This window comes from Aedes albopictus, chromosome 3 (assembly GCF_035046485.1).
Source record: "Aedes albopictus strain Foshan chromosome 3, AalbF5, whole genome shotgun sequence".
Taxonomy (NCBI): Eukaryota; Metazoa; Arthropoda; class Insecta; order Diptera; family Culicidae; genus Aedes; species Aedes albopictus.
In genome coordinates this window covers 50,406,426-50,428,256 of record NC_085138.1, presented here as the reverse complement: position 1 = coordinate 50,428,256, position 21,831 = coordinate 50,406,426, and the positions used below count along the sequence as shown (strand labels likewise).

Below are 21,831 nucleotides of genomic sequence, written 5' to 3'. Positions count from 1 at the left end.
ATGGACCCGATTTACAATTAAAAAAAGTGTCTGTTGGCAGCCGGATTCGAACCAAGAACCTTGAGATCACCAGGCTCGCACGCTACCACTCGGCTATCGAACCGGTTGATAAGTAAGGAAACAAAACGCACACAAGAAGCGTTTGTTGGTCGATGATCACGTTTTGCCATGGTAAATTTGAAAACATTTGTGTGCTCGTCATTACCGCAAGCTGTCTATCAGTGTATGTCTCAGACATTACCCACCCCTAGTTTTTTTTTCTGTTTTGATTTCATTGCTCGGATGCTGGCAACTGTCGCAAAGCAGATTAATCCACCCATCGAAGGTAGTGCCTATCGCGCATACCGCATTTGAAAACTTTTTATACTGTTGTTGTATTAACTAGGAATTATCAAACTGATGTTCCAAAATTGAACAATTTTCATTAATTCAAGAAATCAATGTTGTTTGCACTGTTATCCATAATATTTGGAAACTTTGGTGAAAATTTGTTTGAAATGAGTGCAATACTTATCTTCACTTTTGCGGCAATCGTCAAGGTTTGTTGATTTTGTGACGGTTCGATAAGGTATTTTTGGCTTCACACTATTCGCTTCTCTACCTATTTTCTCTGCCTCTTTCCAACCGCACAGCCCTATTTTCGAAGCATTTTTTGACGAGCCATCGCCCCAAACTTCGACCCTGTTCATAAAACGTCACTCCCTGGCACCCGCGGGTGTCACAGTCTATCAGCTGCTTTTGGCAGATTATGCTGGCTGGGCTGATAAGAGCTCCCCCGCCAGGCATCCCTAGAGTAAAAATTCTCATTAATTCGCGAAAAGTGTCGTCACCGCAGCTTCTAATTTTATGTGTTCTACATTCCTCTCACCATAGGACGCGAACGGGACGAGCCCCCAACACCGACCGTGGCAATGCTAGTTTTATTCGAAATATTCTAGTGTTATTAAAATTCGTGCAAGAAAAATAATAACAAAGAATTTCGTATTTACGAGTAGGTAGTGGGTGAGCAGATAGAGCACGGCACAACAGAAGAATCGTGGAAGCGCGCACAATCCATTCAACCGACGTAGATACCTATCTAGCGGTACTACTATTGAAACAGTCAAACAATGAAGCAGTAAGCACACAGCTTGGCGCGCCCCGTCACAGATTCCGCCGTAGACATCTGCCACAATCGAGTAGTGGATTAGTGACAAAAGAGAATCGTGAATCTACTGGTGTTGAATCGTGCGTATTAGTGAAAAAGTGAATTACCGCATCGTATGTTATATAATTGTGTAATAAGAAGTAGAATATTCTCTATTGGATCCGAGTGGTGCGCATGAATAGGCCAATTAATTGTTGAACGTGATTCCAAGCTGTGTAGCGAATCGGCTATGAGATTAGCTTGGCATCAGCCACAGGTGCAAAATCCGAACAAAACGATGAAAACATTGAATTACCAGCGGAAACAAACGAACTGCCGAGTGGTATGCTGATTCGACGGGGACAAATGCCTCGAACCGTGTAGATATTTGGCAACAAACACGACGACGACGCCATCCGGTGGTGGCCGTGGTTCTGGTTCTAAATTTATTCAGTCGCACAAATCGAACGCGCGAAACAAATTATTCTGCAGTTTAAAAAATCGTCGCAAAATTCCTTCCTCGAGCGAAACGACCACCCAAGCGATGGCCGTGGTGCGAGCCGGAACGGTCGATCTGGACGATGCCCGGGGGAGCTCCGGGGTGATGTGTTGGCGGGAATTCGCCTGCGGATGGGGAGCCGCTTTCGTTAACATCACGGTCACCTATCCCATCTACAAGACGATCTTCCGGCAGATGCTGCACGGGGTTCATCTAAATCAAGCCTTTGGACAGATCCGAAGCGAAGGTATTACCTACCTGTACCGGGGAATTTTCCCGCCGTTGGCGCAGAAAACGATTTCCCTGTCGCTGATGTTCGGAGTGTACGACGGGACCAAACGGCCGCTGGTGGATTACTTCGGGATGAATGAGTACGCGGCCAAATCTGTTGCAGCTATTGCGGCCGGGTCGGTGGAAGCTGTGCTGATGCCGTTCGAACGGGTCCAAACCTTGCTGGCTGATGCGACGTACCATCAGAAGTACGAGAACACTCACCATGCTTTTAGGTAAGTGTGGTTTTTATTTTATTATTGTTGTGTTGATTCAGTCGTAGCACAGCTGTAAAAAGCAGAACACAATACGCATTAATGATGGGGATCTGCTTAAACTATAAATAGGTTTATTATAATTAAAATTTGACTATCTCACTATGTTGGTTTAAATCTTCTAACTTCACTCAATTTTACATACAAATTATTCTAAACAAAAGTTCTGACCACCATTTCAATTGTAGCCTATTCAATTTTCCTAATGTTTCTGAATATGTCATTTGTATAGAGCAACCACCAGTGGCTCTCGCGCCAACATATCCACCTCCGTAATTCTTCGTAATCCACGACGTTTTACTGCTAATTTACGTGACGCGCTAATCTGACTGATTTATGATTAAGACACATTCTAACGTGACGTTACATCGTTTTGACGCTTTGATGGTCAGATTTATGGTTATAAGTGAAAAATCTGACCATCAAAGCGTCACAGTAGAATGTGTCTTAATCATAAATTTAAGCATGATTAATGATTAAGATTAATCAAAAGTCGTTATTCATAATCACAAACGTTTCTCGTTTAATCATTAATCATTAATCTTAACCCTCTACAGGAAACCCTAAATGATGATGCACTTGGACCCCAAATTTGTTCTTCTGTATCGCATGATTCTGATTTATTAGAATAAATATCGGTGTCTTCTGTAAAATTGTTGGGTTGGTCAAAGACTTACAGATGTGGGACCGTTTAATTCGGAATTTCATATATAGGTGGCGCTAGTGAGCATGTAAGTATTCAGTATTTGAGCACATATAGGGGTAGGCGGGGCATAATGAGCAGGTGGGGCATAATGAGCACCTTGTATTTTCACTGTAAATCTTCAAATTAACAAAACAAATTGCCTGATTGTAGCAGAGAAGAGAAGGGCATCTCAGAACAAACCGAACACACGAAAAGTGATAAATTTTAGGCGTGAAAAATCGACTCGATTTATTTTGTTTCTACCCATTTCGTTTCCATCGTGTATAAACGTCAAAACAACTGCATGGCTCAAAGTGTATTAATTATTTCAGGTATAATCAAAATTAATGAACAGATGACGTCATATCGATGATTAATTATCTTATTCTTCGAAATTTTGTTTCATTGAGAGCATATCAATTGTTGTTTCGACCACTATTGCAATAATATGGTGCACGTACCAAAGATGTTTTTTTCAATTGCAGGCTGTTATTAAAGCATAATAATGGTGTTTTAACATTTTTTCTTGATTATCATAAGGGGCCGTTAAAAACCACGTAGACCAAAATTTGGTCATCTCCGACCCCCCCTCTCCCCTCGTAGACTTTTGTCCATACAAAAATTTTGAAATTTGTATGGCCAGACCAACCCTCCCCCCCTTCCCCCAAAAAGTCCACGTGGTTTATGAACGGCCCCTAACGGTTTCATACATATTCCCATCACTATTGTATCGCGTACCCTATTTACGGTATTAAGAGATAAGCAACTTTGACTGTGTCCCCGAAACACATTCTAGTTAAACACATTTTTTTGCGAATCAGTTTTTGAGTTGGTGTACCTGCCTCCGAAATACTTTGCTTTTTCGTGTCAACACGGTTGAAATTTTCCGTGTAAAAAGTGTGGCTTCAACCGCTAGGTGTCGCGACCAACAGCATGAAATATTTATCAATTTCTGACTCGGGAGATGGCCTTCTCTTCTCTGAGAGAAGGGCATCTTAAAACAAATCGACCACACGAAAAGTGATAAATTATTGACGTCGAAAATCGACCCGATTTATTTTGTTTCTGCTCATTTCGTTTCCATCGTGTCCAAACGTCAAAACAACTGCATGGCTCAAAGTATGTTGGTTACTTTCAGGTATAACCAAAATTAATGAATAAATGACGTCATATCTATGATTCATTCTTTTATTTTTTGATAATTTGTTTCATTGAGAGCATATCAATTGTTGTTTCGACCACTATGGCAATAATATGGTAGACGTACCAACGATGTTTTTGCAATTGCAAGCTGTTATAAAGCATAATAATGGTGTTTACCCATTTTTCTTAATTACCATACGCATATTCCCCGCATTTTTGTATCGCGTACCCTTTTTACGATTTTAATGAATAAGCAACGTTGACTGTGTCCCCGAAATACATTCTAGTTGAACACAATCTTTTTGCGAATCAATTTTTGAGTTGGTATACCTGCCTCCAAAATACTTTGCTCTATCGTGTCAACACGGTTGAAATTTTCCGTGTAAAAAGTGTGGTTTCAACCGCTAGGTGTCGCGACCAACAGCATGAAATTTTAATCAATTTCTGACTCGGGAGAGGACCTTCTCTTCTCTGCCCACCCCCAAAACGCAACTCGCGATTTTATACGTTTTTAAAAACATAAAATTCTACAACATTTATAACTTTATTCGGAATTTCAACGATTAGCTTTTGTCAGTTAAGGTTCAAATGTGGATTGAACGTTAAAATTACACATTGGTTGCACTTAATTTACTGGATTTGGTGGCAAAATGCTTAAGCTGCTCATTATGCCCCGCCTACCCCTATATAAAGATCCTGACCACATAGAATTTTGGTGTCTTCAGCAAAGTTGTTTATTAGGTAAAGTGTTTACTAATGATGGATCGTTTGTTTGAAAATTTCACACATAGATGGCGCAACTAGTTGTGCAAATTTTATATTTCATATATCAGGATCTTGAGCACCTAGAAAGATGATATCTCCGGCATAGTTGTTGGGTACGTCAAGGACTTACAGGTGATGTAGCGTTTGATTTGGAACTCCACGTATAAGTGGCGTTAATGAGCACGCATATTCCATATATCTCATATATCGCGGGATTCTGATCACTTAGAAAGATGGAGTCTTCGGAAAAGTTGTTGCGTAGGCCAAGTACTTACTGACCATGGGCCGTTAAATTTGGACATTCACCATACGTAGTGCCATTGGTCAGCATGCAAATAGCATATGTCATATATTTCAGGATTCTGAGCTCAAATAAACATGGAATCTTCGGCAAAGTTGTTGGGTAGATCAATGACTTACAGTTAATCGACCGTATAATTTGGAACTCCACATGTAGGTGGCGGTACCGAGCATGCAAATTAAATATCTCATTCATCTTAGGGTTCATTGCCATAACATTCAGGTTTACCCATTTTGTTGAACAAGTTACTTTTTGCGTCGTTGCTCACGCTGTACAACATAGTGACAATGAGTACAATTTATGTGTGGGTATATGTTTGTTCTACTTACATGGCAAACTTGTGGCCGTGCGGATAGCATCGTGAAACATACTCGATGGTGTGACATACTGTTTGAGCAAGAGAGAGAGCCGCGCTGGAGTCGTAGTGGTAAGCGGGATTATCTCGTACCACAGATGGTTTAGGTTCTCTCGTAATTTGTGAGACAAAAATATCTGTTCACGTCTTCCTTTGGATGTACATCCGTTCGTCCCGGCCCATGTTTTGATGGGTTTGAAATGTAGGGTGGCATGTGTGTGTGTATGTGAACTTTGGGGTGAGTCAATCAATCAAGCCCGAAAAATGTACCAATTATAGCTAACCAGTTGGGAAACCAGCAGTCAAAATTTGAGAGTTTTTGGTGCATTCAAAAAAAAGTTACAGCTTGTTGAAAATTTTCTAGCCAATAATAAAAATTTGCTCATGCAAATTTACAATCAGCGCCGCCTAGTGCCAGAAACTTGAATCAAACAATAATTCAAATGAATGCCCTTGATCAACCACACAATTTTGCCGAACACACCATATTTCCAAATCATCAGGATCCTGAGATATGTACAGTTTGAAATTTGTTTGCACTCTAGTGCCTTCTAGCGGTGGAATTCCGAATCATGCTTACCATCATCTGTAAGTCCTTTACCAATCAAACAACTTTGCCGAAGACGCCAAAGCTCCATGTAGTCAGGGTCCTGAGATATAAGAGATTTAAATTTCGTTACTATTACGTCTGTTTGTCTGTGATTTCTGTGATGTCAAAGACACGTAGACGTAACACTGACAAAATTTCTATCCCATATATTTAGAGAGTTGTTTTTTCAGCAAAGTTATTCAGCTGGTCAAGAACTTTTCGATGATGAGCCGTATGATTGGAAATTCTACCACTAGGCGTAGCTAGAGTGAAAACAAATTTTAAATTTTACAAATCTCAGGATCCTGATTATTTAGAAATATGGTAACTTCGGCGAAGCTGTTAAGAAGATCAAGGTGAATTATTATTTGGTTCAAGTTTCTGTCAATGTTTCTAATAAAATTCTTCTAATTTCACTGCAGTCCAATAAACTACTATATCCTAGGGTTAAGTTAACCAAATTTAATAAAATTTTGAAAATGTATGATTAATAAATTGGTCTTTGTTTACCATTTGACTTGACTCAAATTTGTCTGAAGAGAAAAAAGTTACAGCTTGTTGAATACATTTTTAGAAATTCTAATCATTTGCAACCTATTTGTAACTAAATTTGTAACTAGCACCGCCTAGAGATGAAATTTTGCATCATCAAACTGTAAGCTGTTAACTTACCAAACAGTTTTGCCGTGGAAACCATCTTTCTAAGTAACCAGTGTCCTGAGATTGAAAAAATATAGGCTCTTTTGCGCCACCTATTAGTGAAATTTCGAATCAAACGGCCCATCAACTGTTAGTCCTCGACCAGCTTAACAGTATTGCCGAGCACACCAGCACGCCCGAGCAAACGCGGATAACAAAGTGATATCACTTTGATAACAAACTGTGTTATCGGTGTTATCATTTTGTTATTTTTGGTATCATGTTTCCCAATTGATGATAACAAATTTAGTTATCGATAATTTTGATCTATCGCGATAACATAAAAATACTAAATGATAACAAAATATGTTATCAGTAACCAAACGCATATTTCAAAGCTTTCCCAAAACTGAGAGTCTGATGAACCTCGAATCTAAAAATAGATTACGCTTTCCACCTTTCCTTTTTTGGGATCCACAGCCCCCTGTGAACATTCTGCGTGTGCACTGAGTGGTGTTTTTTTTCTGAGTGCGCGCAGAAATTGTGCACTGAGATTATGGCTTGCAGGCTCTTGTGCTATATGAGATTTACAACTTACATGTCCACTGACGCCACCTATGAGCAAAATTCAGAGTAAAACGACTCATCATTTATGAGTTCTTGCAACTTATTTGCAGAATCTTCAATTTTATTAAATAATCTGAATCCTGATGTAAAAATGATTCAAAATTTGTATGCTCACCAGCGTCATCTAGTGACAGAGGCTCGAATCAAACGGTCTATTATCTGTAAATTCTTGACTTACCAAACATCTTTGCTGAAGATAGTAGAGACCGCAGAAGAGTTATTAGGACCCTCGGATATTTGAAGTATAAAATTTGCAAGTTCGCCAAGTTCGCAGGGGTTGACGGTATTAAAGTGAAGGAGTTTCATTTTGATTATTGTAATGTAGTGTTCTTTAGTGAAACATATCACCTTTTTAACACTTTAATGCGCCTCCAACGGTTCATAACGAACCGGCTGCTGCAGATGGAGTATGGCTGATCATATGCATCAGACATGCTCGATAAACACGGAGGAACCGCCGGGGCTCATTAGAGTCTATTCCCAAACAATAGTTCCAAGTCGGTTGGATTTGAGAAGGTTTTGATGATCGTTACAAATCCTCATAATAGTAGGGTGGGGCGGGGCAAGATGGGTCGCGGGGCAAGATGGGTCAGTGCCATTTTCGGGCGCATTACTCTTGTTTTGATTATGTTAATAATTTTGTTAGATAACCAGCATGAATATTCAAAAGTTTGGGGCATTGATTGAAAAATTATTCACTCTCATTGGAAATGAAAAATAAAATGGTTTTTAGCCATTTTTCTTATGCGATACATCCCATATAATCTCCATATAAACGGCCGCGGGGCAAGATGGGTCATCTTCAATTTTGAACGTATTTTTGGAGCATTCAAAAGTTATTTATTTTTTATTACAAGACTATCTTATAACTGACTTCAATCAAGCGGAATGAACGCTCAACATTATAACATAAAATTATGATATTTTTTTAGTGAAAACATCGATTTTCAAGTCGCCTGAGGACCACTCGAATCGTAAAGTTTTTTATATTCCAAATAAATTTATAAAATGTTTACTAGTAGCTCTTGTTTACTCAGTATGGATATGGAGCATATATTAATGCGGAACAAATCTTATATTTTGACGTTTTTCGTTGAGAAAATGTGAATTACCTAAAAGGTGACCCATCTTGCCCCGCCCTTTTTTCACGGCGCAAAATCGATCACTTTTTAAAACTACTTGTTTAACATCATATTTTGTGTTTAATGATCTTTTTATCGACTTTTAGCATAGCTAACTAGTGTATTGAAGAGTAGCGGACGAATACAAACCAATACGATTTGTATTTACAAAGTTAGGGTGATGCATCCTTAGGTGACCCATCTTGCCCCGCCCCACCCTATTATAGAATTTGTGACAGGTTTTTTTTTAACCTTTTACAGCCAGCTGACTTCGAAATGTTGTTTGGGCTTTCTTTCCCACGTTTCTCGGTTGATTTTGATTAGTAATATATTAATGTTATTGTCGCTTTTTCGAATTTTTACATTGTTAGGTACTTGATTATATTTTCTTTAAATAAAGTAATTGAAATCAACCGTTGAATTAATAGTAGGAAGGAGATTTGCAGCACTTAATTGTGCTGATAGATTCGAAGCTAACGTGCGAACACTTAAACGCATTGTTGACGTCAATGCGTTTGACGTGACATTTTGGACAAAAAACTGACTGCTTTTTATTAACCGACCAACGTTACTTTTGTATGAATAGGTTGACATTTCTAGGCCACGCATGAGAAAATGACATGGTTTATCGAGGTAGGACCGATTGGACAATTGAACGAATTTGAATATTTTTCATAGTATTTGTAGGGGGATGAATACATAATAGTTGACAAGCAATTTTTGTTTTATTACAATCAACTGACCAACTTGGTGTATTTTTGTTTATCTCTTAGATGGTGTTATGACATCAAAAGAAAAATATCAGAAGTTCAGTTACATGTTTCTGTGGGTTTTGGACCGATGACAATTTAAGGACACAAGATAAACACAGAGAAATAGAAAACGATTAGCGAAATCAAGAAAACAATTTGACACAGATTCGACTATATTTTAACATACGGGTTCGACTAATTCGATGAATCTAGAAGTATCTAGAAGACAATTGACGCTAAGATGGGAAAAAAGCTTGCAGTTGGGACTAGACTAAAATAGTGGCCGAGGAAACAATGCGCTAGACAGTATTATTATTCATTTTTCAATATTTACCCGTAGGCTTTTCGCCGGTTGACAGTACAGTACATATTTAGTTGTGTACGAAGATGCTGTGTACAAGAAAGGGCACAGACTGGAGTGTGCCAATTACAGAGGGATTACCCTTTTAAATTCGGCGTATAAGATACTGTCGCGTGTCCTGTTCAACAGACTGCGACCTCTTGAGGAGTCCTTCGTCGGCGAATACCAGGCTGGTTTTCGTGAGGGCCGATCAACGACGGATCAAATGTTTACCCTGCGGATGATCCTAGATAAATTTCGGGAATATAACTTGCAGACTCACCATCTGTTCATTGATTTTAAAGCAGCGTACGATTCAGTGAAAAGAAATGAGCTTTGGCAGATAATGTCAGAACATGGTTTTCCGGCGAAACTAATTAGGCTGATACGCGCAACGCTGGATGGATCAAAATCAAGTATTCGGATCGCGGACGAAGTGTCTACGTCGTTTGTGACCTTGGATGGATTGAAGCAGGGGGATGCTCTTTCAAATTTATTGTTCAACATTGCACTCGAAGGAGCGATTAGGAGGTCAGGCGTGCAGACGAATGGCTCTATCATCACACGGTCGCACATGCTCCTCGGTTTTGCGGACGATATTGATCTCATCGGCATCGATCGTAGGGCAGTGGAGGAAGCTTATGCTCCTCTGAAGAGAGAGACAGCGAGGATAGGCTTGACGATTAACTCTACCAAGACGAAGTACATGATAGCGGGTAGAGACAGAAGCAGGCCTAGTGGTGTTAGTGCTGAGGTAGTGATTGATGGGGAAGTGTTTGAAGTTGTTGAAGAATTTGTTTATCTTGGAACACTTGTGACATGTGACAATGACGTTTCCCGTGAAGTGAAAAGGCGTATTGCAGCTGCGAATAGGGCCTTTTACGGATTGCGTAGCCAGCTTAGGTCCCGTAACTTGCAAACGCAAACAAAATTCGCTCTGTATAAGACGCTGATTCTTCCGGTTGCCCTCTACGGTCACGAAGCGTGGACGTTAAAGGAGGTAGACCGAAAAGCTTTTGGAGTTTTTGAGCGCAAAGTGCTGCGGACAATTCTCGGTGGGAAACAAGAAAATGGAGTGTGGCGCAGACGCATGAATCACGAGTTATACCAAGTGTACGAAGATGCGAATATTGTGAAACGTATAAAATACGGCAGACTTCAGTGGGCTGGACACGTAGTGCGAATGTCGGAAGAAAGAATAGCGAAAACAATATTCAGCAGAGAACCCGGTAGAGGTAGGCGACTTCGTGGGCGGCCGCGAACTCGCTGGCTGCACGCGGTTGAAGAAGATCTACGATCCCTACACGTTCGGGGAAACTGGAGGAACATCGCCCAAGACCGACGAAGATGGTGCTCTACTATACGCTCGGCATTGGAGTAAAGTTACTTTGTAGCCAACAAGGTATCAAGGTAGGTACGAAGATGCGGATTAGTTGGTGTACAGTATGCGGCAGGAAAAAATGCGAAAGTGTTTTTCAACTTCAAACCTCATTTTCGTCCATTTGACATTAACCAATCTATGTTTCAACGTTCCATGATCTATAATAGGCTAGTTTTCTGAAAAGTTAATTAAAAAATTTCCCATTTTGGTCACTAACCTTTACAGGGCGGCGCCTGAAGATGAAGGCAACCAGAATTTTCAAACCGCAGAAAATCGCACAGGTCGCTAAATTTCGCATCTGATAAAACAAAATTTTTGATTTTCTCTACAATATCATCAAATATATGTACTTATTTCATCTGCTATGTGAAACTACATGGCTCTGGATCAGTGTGGTCTGGTTGTTCATCGAATTTGAGCTTATTTTGTTACTGTTATAGTCATTTTGTTTAATGACCATTGGGCGCGCAGTTTATTGATATCCGCTAATTAGGCCTACATTATCACATGTTAAACATCAAATGTGTTCATTTTTATTTTTCAGTGCTAGAATATAGACATTGACTGATACACTGTCATGAAAAAATAGTCATATATATCCCATATTTAGCGTGTAATAGTGCCTTGAACTTTTCGCATTTTTTCCTGCCGCACCCTGTACAGATGACAGGGTTCTCACGGGAAGTGCTTCAAGCGAGGCTTACATAACAACTGACAATAAAGAAACCTATTTTCCTTGACTTTCTACGCAATGAACATCTGACCGAACACACGTGTTTTTGTTAATCTCCTAGGCATTATTAAGACATGACGTATGTGCATGACGGAACAACTAGCAGGACACAGTTCCAGACGTCTCTTTTCAAACGACATTCAGCATATTTCCAATAAAACTACACTTCAATAAAGCAAAGCTGTTCTGATAGAACCGATCAGAATGACTTTGGAGATCTACTTCGAATAACTGACAAATTGACAAGAACCTAATACATGGACCATACTATAAAAAACCAGTTGACAAAAATAAAAAAAGGGGAAACTTTTATTAAAACTATTTTTGTTCAACGAAGGCCAAAACAGTGTCGACTTGGGCCACACACGCCTTCGTACTTCTGTGTGTTGAAACAAAAATAGAGGCTCCTAGAAGCAAATGTAGGGAAAGGGTGCGGTGTAGAACATAAGCACAGTGTTGCTACCGCCGTAACCACTTTAAAAAAAAAAATTGCGTACTCAGTGGCGCCACCTATGTGTGGATTTGCGAATCAAATTTTGCATCATCTGTAAGTTCTTGACCTATGAAACAACTTTGCCGAACACACCATCTTTCTATGTGATCAGGATCTTGAGATATATAAGATGTAAAATTTGCATGCTCACTAGCGCCACCTATGTGTGGAGTTTCAAATCAAACGGCCCATCATCTGGAAGTAATTGACAAACACAACAACTTTCTCGAAGACGTCATCTTTCTAAGTGATAAGGATCCAGTGATATATGAGATACAAAATATACATGCTCACTAGCACCACCTAGTGGTGGAATTTCGAATCAGTCGGTCCATTATCTGTAAGCGCTCGACTTACTGAACAACTTTCCCCAAGACGTGACGCTTCTACAAGCTCTAGATCAGGGTTGCAAAAAAAATGACAGCATGCAACGAACGTGAGTTTTTGTTTTGGTCTTTTCACCACACCGCTTCTGACGTTAAAGCCTCTTTCCTTCACGAAGGCGGGTGAGAAGAGAATAAAAAATCTCTCGTCGCTCACATCGTGGCGACGGCGAGATTCAATAACAACATTTTCCCTGTCATTGGCACTCAAAAGAGAAAATTCACCACGCTTGCTTATGGGCCAGTCGCATTCATGCGGCCGTTGTTGACATGAAGCATCCATCAGTGCAGAGCGTGTGTTGATGATGGTGGAGTCATTACGTCCATAAAGTAGTTGGGTTTTTCTGTGTTCACTTTCAAGTATCTCACAGCGGAGCTGAAAATGAATGCCTAAAGCATTCAGTTCAGCAAAATGTCATTCAATTGAATGTGATTTTTTCAACCCTGCTCTAGATCTTCCGATAATTTCGTTTGAAGACATTATGTTACTAAATTGTTTATGCCAAATAACGCCATCTAGTGAGGAAATTCCGAATCAACCAATTCACCGCCAGATGGCGCATGGCTTACCGAACAAATTTGCCGAAGACATGAATATTCTAAAACATCAGAATCAAAAGATATAGAGAATTCTATTTGGGGTCCAAATGGGCCCCAGGTATACAAAATCGCCCGGTTCAACTTTGACATGGAATAAAAATCAAAGTATGCCATGAAATCAACTTTATTTTTACTTAAATAATAGGACTAGGTCTAGTTTGAAGGTATTGAAAAAATAAAGTCAATATGTTATACCCAACTTGTTTGCCATTGCTGCAAAGTTGACTGGGGTCCAAATGGACCCCAGGTATCCATTAGTGGGTTAATCACACTGCTTTAGCACTTTAATTATTAACCAGTAATCATAATCGAAATAATACAAGTTTAATCAATCACTTTCAATTTATGCACCTCTTTTACTGCCTATGATCGCATATCAGTCCCATATTTGCTGGGTTTCCTATTCATATGGGACAATTATGCGATCATAGGCAGTTTATGCGCAACAATATAGACGAGTGCACCGATGAACATTGAGTTCACTGAGCCTGAAAATTTTTGACACCACAGCGGGGTCGACTTTCAACAACTTCTACTCAGAGATGCATAACCGAAATGCACATATTTTTTTTTTCTTCGATTTCTTACATAAATTTTCATTTAAAGTGACGCATATGCTTATAATTAATGCATTAGCTCATATTTTTGAAATTTCATCGCGAAAACTAGATGAAATAAATTTAAAAAAAATTCAGCTGGGTAGAAGTTGTTGAGAGTCGACCCCGCTGTGGTGTCAAAATTCGATGACCGAGTGAATATTCAGCAGGCGATGCACTCGTCTATTGTGCATAAGAAAATGTAATAACGACAGTAACTCTTCGCCTTGACGGTGGCTCTCTGAGAGAATTGAGCTGTGCTTTATCTTTGAAATGAGAGATAAGATGATCCAATTGAATATTAACATAAATAATGCTTTCCAATATTTTGATTTGTTTTTGTAAGCTTCCTGATTGGTTATTATTAATAGTGTTTATAATGAGTGATTGCTGGATTATTTATCTGTTTAATCAATCTATTAATTGAATTCTATCTTGCATATCAAAATTGATTTTTCTTTGTTCATTATTCTCTCTGATTAGTTGATTGCTTTTTGTTGTAAGATAATTTAAATCTCGTGAAATTTCAATATAGTCTTGATGGTCCATATTTCCAGTTAAAAATTTAATTCCTGTACCTACAAAATCCACCAATCCTCGTTTTTGTCTAGTTTTCATTTGAAGTCCAAAATAGAGGTTTTTGAGATTGAAGAGCTTTGTAGATAAAACATCTTTCAATTCTGTAAAATTTCCATAATTTCTTAATTCCTTGGTTATCATTTTCAACTTTGTGAAAGTGGATTCGTATAAATCAAAATCAATAGTATGATAAATTCTATGTTCACCGATTTTCATAAAGCTTTCTCCTGCTGTCAATGCCAATAATCCTGGGTTTTGATTAAGGTCCATGATTTGTATAGTGCAATGAATGGGTTGTATCATAAAACTAAAAGATATTAAAAACAACAGAAGTATCGTTGTTTCCATGATGAAATCTAAAACGAGAAAGAAAAAGTAATTTGAATTGTATTTTCTGATACGACGCATTTTAGTTTTATGGAGTTTTCTGTTTTTATCATCCTTGTAAGTTGGAATTCTATACGAGGTAACTTTGACTTTTTCAAACCATTCTTTGGTTTTAGCTTTAATTCCTTGTCGTCTATTACCTAAATGCTTGTTGATCTGGTTCTAAAGCTGGTGGTTCTTCTCTAGAAGTGTTCCGGTTTTTATGCTGTTCCTGTTGAGTAGAAGCGAAGACGGCTAATAACAAGGCAGACATCTACCCTCTTGCTCCATATACTCTGAGAACTTCAAGCACACTAGCGCCGCGAACGACTCCCGGGAACAACATAATTAATAAGTGTGTGTGAGATGCTACAGCTTCCGTGTACGTATTTGCATGTACACACACACACACAATCATGTTTAATGTTCCTGTGAATCGTTGAGGGCATTTCAACCTTGTCGCCTGCGATAGGGTGGGAGCTGTCTGTCTTGTTATTAGCCGTCTTCGGTAGAAGTTATTTTAGTAATGGTTTCATCTTAAATTTTATCACGGTATTCTATGAGTTGTGCATGATCTAGTGGTCTTTTATACCGTAAAATACTTCACGTGGTTTTAATTTTGTTGAGGTGTGAATTGCGTTATTGTATAAACTACATGCGATTAAAAACATTTCTTTACTTTACAAGATACCAACATATCACGTGCTTAAAAACAAAAAAAGGGTGCCGAACTCTTAGAAAGTTTATGTAATCAAAGCTCACGGCGTGCTACATTTTTATTTGTATTCGAGTAGCAGATAGATCATTCCTCTCAATAAAAAGTTGTCAAATTTTCAGAGAAGTTGCTTGAATATTGTACTTTTGAAATTTGTGAAACTCATTACACCGTTCAACAATAGTTCGCGTTATGGAATGAGAAAAAAAGAATAGGGGTTTGGGACCCTAGAAACTCTAATGCGTATATCAATTGAACACCCCAATTTCTCAATTCCAACTTCGGTCATCAACTCAACTGTGAAGTCCCGTTCCAATATTTTTCGAAAATTCTTTCACTATGACACTTCTAGGGTTCCAAAACCCTGTTTTTTTCTCATCTCATAATACGAACTTTTTTTAAATTTTGTCGAGCGGTATTATTATGTGTTTATGATATGATATGAGTACTGTATGTATAACAATATTCCCGTATATGAGCTAATTCTATGAAAATAGAGGAAAATCTTCAAACAGTAAAAACTTTGGTTTCCATCGATAAAACATTTTCAAATTTTCGCGGGTGATGCTACAATAGTATATCTTTCGAATACCGGGTGTCAGTTTGCTGTACATTTTTATTTGTTAATAACGGTTTCATGCACGCCGTGCGCGCATATTAAGAAAATCCTATTGAAATGGCTCAAAATCTTCGAATAACAAAGACTTTAGTTTCCCTCGATGAAACATTTTCAAATTTTCAGAGGAGATACTAGAATAGTATATCTTTCGAATGTCGGGTGCCATTTTGGAGGACATTTTTTTGTTAATAACGGTTTTTGGCACACCGTACGCTATGTCTGAACCAGCAGATTATAAAAATTGACTGTACATCGGGTTTCTTTCCACCAAACATCAGTGTTCAAGCTATATTTTCATTTGCAAAAGGTTTCAAAATATTTTATCGTTGAAAATTTTTCCATACATTTTGTATGGGAGAGATATAGGCCGAAAATGAGAATTTCATGCAAATTTGTATGAAAAACACCTAAAAAGATGAAAAAATCAAAATTTCCCCGATGAAATGTTTCAAAAATTTCTGCATATGATACTACCCAGACAACCAGGAATCGCATAAGGATGCACGCTGTACATCGTATAAAGTACTATTTTAAGTCACTATCGCATATATGTACGGCTGAGGGACAATTTTCATCGCATATGATGTTATTTTTTGAACTTACTGCGATGTATCTGGTAAAATCATATATGAGTGCAAATTAACTTTTATAATGCATGACTACATCGTAGTAGACGACATTCCGATGTTTTGTTGCGACGAACTTTGCTTATGGGTAGTACGCTGATCGCAAAAAAATTTCTTGGCCTATCTCGATGCGTGGAAAATTCAGGCAAGGATTCGCTCAAGAAATAATAAAGCGTTGCTTTATTCCGGATCCTAGTACGGAGGTGAAACGAAACGTCAAATCAAATGGGGCTTGCTGTGTTAAATTTCTTGACCATTCCGGTCACGGAAAAATAATGCACTGAACGAAAATTACTTGAGCGATTCCGTTGGAAGTGCATACCTCGCATTATTCGCAAAAGCGTGCGAGTGAACTCGCAAAGTGTCAATTAAATTCGCATAATTGCGTACTGCGATGATTATCCGACTTCGCTTGGTACTTTTCTAATTATGTCTGTTTAGCTCGCATTGGTGTACAAACTAAATCGCATTAAAGTGAAAATAAACTCGTTCAAATGTACATACAAACTCGCATAAGCTAGAATCGTTAACGTTGGCATATTGCGATGTGACATGTGATAACAATGAAAGAGGTGCTTTTGGAGGGCCAAAAAGTTAAAAGAAAGTGAAAAGTCATTATTATGGTTACAAAACAAGTTACAAAGTCATCATTTTTGTTTTGTAGTCCTTATAATTAACAATGGGTGGTGCTAGCAAGAGAGGAGTAGTGGTAACTGTGCGGGAAATCATGCTACATCATTTTGATTTCCAAAGAGCCTGCCGAACACGTACAGCGCACGGAAACCAAGTGCATTCCAACAAGCACAGAGGTGAGTTAGAATGTCATGACATTTAATCAGTGTGTTTCATAAGTAGTGTTTGGTGCTAAGTGTGAAGTGCGGCTCGATAATCCAAATGTTATTAGTTCGATACTTAGGTGACAAGATTTTTTTATTTCGAATATTTTAAGTCGCATAAGGTGCTATATTACGTCGCAATAGTGCATACCGTACATCGCATAAGATATCGCTTCAAGTCATATAGCGTCATTATTTTCCTGTCAATGCACGTATAGCGCCTCCACTTTTGTACGCATAAGGCACTTTTACTGCATCTTATGCGATGTAACTTTACCGTATAAAAGTACGTATAACATGAACATAAACTTCATTATACGTGCAAATTGGTTGTCTGGGTATAGGATGAATTCTGGCATTCTGTGGAAACAAACCCGATGTACATTCCATTTTTATGATCTGCTAGTTCAGACATAGCGTGCACCGCGTATATTAAAATATTTTTTTTTCGTCATGATATTAATATGACTTGTAGTCATGATATCATCAAGTGGAATATTTTATGACTAGGCTTTTGTTTTTGGGAACGGTTTTTTTCCCGTGTGTATAGGCTCCAATCGGCGGTTCGCTTGGCGTGGTTGAACTCCCTACGCGCAACCATAAAAAATCCTAATTTGCTGAAACAAATTCAAGTCAACAACCATTCCACATTGGTCGGGCTCCATAGAGTAATGCGGGGCAAAAGTTCGCACCTAACAGTCTTTATCCAATAACTATTAAACAAAAAGAAAATAATGTCGTTTTTTCTCGTTAAACGAGTCCCTATCATGTTACCTTAGAAATGTAGTACTAGAATTTTTCACGTTCTTTTTGTGGTTCCAGTAATAACAATTTTAATACATGTTCTCAAATGCGAACTTTTACCCCATACTGGGGGCAAAAGTTTCCATTGTGTGGGGCAAAAGTTCGCACATTGTGAAAGATAGTTTATTGGTGTGAAGTTCATTTTTTTCATGTTATTTCATGTTCACCCTTACACTCTAGTCACGAAATGTGTTTCTTGCTATTTATGGCATTACATACCAACTGGAACACGGCCTGGTTCTCAGCATTTGTATACAGTGGCGTTTCGGTTTTATCACTAGTCGTTTTTATCACTACTCGCCCAAATTCACGGTTTTCAATTCGATTTTATCACGATTTTCATTTCGTTTTTATCACATTTGTTCTAAAACATTCCGAAACCAATATAAAATCAATACAGCATTGTCCAGTCCACAAAAACAATTAAAAAAATATGAGCTACGACCCATATATTTTGCAGCTGAACGATTTTAAATAAAAAATTTGAATTTATTTTTCGTTTCGCCAAATTCACGGTTTCGTTTATATCACGGTAAAATTTTTTTTGACCGTGATAAAACCGAAAAACCACTGTTCAATGTATTTTATGAACACTTCCATAACTTTTAACTAAGTGCTCTATTTTCCAGCGTTACTGAAGTTGTCAAAATACATGGTGGGGTAATTATAGTTGCAAGAGTCACACAACATTTTAAATAAAATCAAATATGCTGCAAAACTATTGAACGGAACTGTAATTTTAATCGAATTTTTGCCTTTAATGAATAATAAGTGTGAATTCACAAACTGAGCTACGAAAGACCCCAAAAAGTAGAACAACATATTTAATACTCCCACAAACTTTCAAAGGATGCCACGAGTATGACAAAAAATTGTTCCAAAATGTTTTTTTTTATCCATTTTTCATTTTTTGTTTTATATAGGCGAACACAATGATTGCCATATAATCGATCTTCTTCCAAAAATAATTTCAAACCCTCTGTCAGAACGATTTGAGGATGCATACTATTATTTATTTATTTATTTATTTATTTACACCGTCTTCGATAATAAAAAACCGTACAGACTGCACTTATTGTATTGTATCTTAAATACTAAACTACTTGACTAATCCGGTTTTTAAAAACACCTTTCGTGATGTTGAAATCGTACACGTTTGAAACATCATTAAATGCTCGAATGCATGAGTCTAGTGGGTTGTTGTAGCCGAAGTTTGAGCGATGATACGGAACAGATAGTAAGCTGGAAAACCGCAAACTTCGAGAGGGGGGGGGGGGGACGTTGAACGATATCTGTTGCAGGAGTGCAGGGCAGTCGATTGTTCCTTGAATAACGTCGAAAATAAACAAGCGCTGCAGCTTAGTACGTCTAGTATTTAGACAGCGGTTCTAGGCCTATTAGTTTACACCGTTCAGAATAAGCGGGAAGATTGATTGGGTAGTTCCAGGGCAGCCGCCTTAATGCAAATCGCACAAACTTTTTTGTACACGTTCGATCGAAAGTATGTGCGTTGTATAGTACGGGAACCAAATAGGAGCAGCGTACTCCAGGATACTGTGCACTGATGAGCAATACAGCGACTTCAGGGTGAATATATCAGTAAAGTCTGAGGCGTGGCGATGTATGAACCCCAGAACTGAGAAAGCTTTGGCAGTAGTTATCCCCACATGCTCATTAAACGTGAGCTTGGCGTCGATGGTTACTCCCAGTTCACAAATTGACGTAACACGTTGTAGTGGTTGCGCCTCTAGGGTATACTGGTGATGCATTGGATTCTTTGAACGGGAAAAGGAGAGAACTTTGCATTTCTGGCCGTTGACGAACATTCCATTGTCGTTACACCACATTAACAAGGAGTTGATATGCTCTTGTAGAGCGGTACAATCATTTGGAGTCTCTATAATGCGAAAGAATTTCAGGTCATCGGCGAAAGACAGCTTGAACGATGAGAGGACCATGTTCAGGTCGTTTACAAAAATATTGAATATTAGAGGACCAAGAACGCTGCCTTGGGGCACTCCAGACGTGACGCAGAATGTTCTAGACTCTAGAGCATGCTGAATTGACCGTAACGTAACTTTGTTATCCAAACCGGAAAGCCAATATGTTTGAGCTTGTCGACTACTAGGCTGTGGGGTACGGTGTCGAACGCCTTGGCAAAATCAACGTATATTGCGGCGACTTGCCTTCTCCTTTCCACTTCCCGTGATAGCGTAGAAACATAGTTGTTGAGCGATGTCTCATGAAACCGTGCTGCGAGTCCGAAATAATAGGTGCTGCGATATTGTACAGGGGATGGCCAAAATGTTTGGGATAGGCAACTTTTTTTCTCTCACAAAAAAGTTCAACATGCTATAACTTTTTATAGAGCGCATCAAAAAATCTCAAATTTTGACTGTTTGTCAACCTACTATATGTGCATCATTGGTACAAATTTGGGCTCGATTGATCAATATTTCGCAAAGTAAGAATTGTTCGGGTAAAACACTATTTTTCAGACAACTCATTTTTGAGGTGTCATATCTCGGAAACCAGTGAACCGAATTGAATGAAATTTTGAACGTACACTAACAATATGTAAATGCTTCACAAACTATTAAAACATAGGTACTTTTTAAACATTGAAAAAATTTATCATGGATTGACAGTTTTTGGATTTTTTTTCGAAAAAATGTAATTTTTTCACATCAATGTCAATAAATTTTAGTGTTGATATCCAAAGATTTTCCACTTCTGTTCTCAAATTATCTCTAATCAGATATATTAGAGCCTATTTAGATTGAAGGAAGAACACATTTAATAATTTTGTGTGGTATTGTAAATTTGACTTATTTTCCTCTATATGAGTAAAAATTTCAACCCGGTATAACTTAATTCGTCGTGAGAAAATATAACATTTTATAACGTCGTATTAAGTATCAATATATTGTTGATAAACGTTAAAAAATTCATTCAATTCGGTTCACTGGTTTCCGAGATATGACAGTTCAAAAATGAGTTGTCTAAAAAATAGTGTTTTACCCGAACGGTTCTAACTTCGCGAAATATTAATCAATCGAGCCCAAATTTGTACCAATGATGCACATATAATAGGTTGACAAACAGTCAAAATTTGAGATTTTTTGATGCACTCTATGAAAAGTTACAGCATGTTGATTTTTTTTGTGGGAGAAAAAAAGTTGCCCAAACATTTTGGCCATCCCCTGTAGATGCTATTATGCAGCAGTTTCTCGAATACTTCACTCAAGCAACATAGTATGGAAACACCACGATAATTAATCACACGGTTGATGTTGCCGGTCTTATGAATTGGTACGATGGAGGCAGTTTTCCACGCTACTGGGAATGTACCTTCACATAGGTAGCTATTGAAGAGAATGGCTATAGGTGCTGCTAATTCCGCGGAACAGTTCTTCAGGAACAGAGAAGGAATACCGTCCGTGCCGGCTCCTTTCTTGGAGTCGAGATTGTCGATGGCCAGCATTACTTCGTTTGGTGAAAACTGAATGGTAGGTAGGTTGATGTCATACGAAGGAATGTGAACGAAGCAGTTCTCGCGGAGCACTGGTGACACCTTGCTGAACACACTTTCAAAAAACTGAGAGAAGACATC

The 21,831-nt window shown here is 38.4% G+C and overlaps 1 protein-coding gene across 2 annotated transcripts in view; it reads left to right on the top strand.

The window, feature by feature from the left end:
- Window positions 1-702: 702 nt before the first annotated feature.
- The window catches only part of LOC109398748 (mitochondrial nicotinamide adenine dinucleotide transporter SLC25A51), a 35,918-nt gene continuing 14,789 nt past the window's right edge, over window positions 703-21,831 (top strand). Inside the window, exons 1-2 of one of the 2 annotated variants that reach the window (XM_019671137.3) lie at window positions 703-793; window positions 874-2,131. In XM_019671137.3, the coding sequence (XP_019526682.2) occupies window positions 1,671-2,131 (461 nt within the window). In that variant the 5' untranslated portion in view covers window positions 703-793; window positions 874-1,670. Of the gene's footprint in view, window positions 2,132-21,831 lie in introns of both variants that reach the window. The other variant, XM_029870521.2, reaches the window with a different exon arrangement.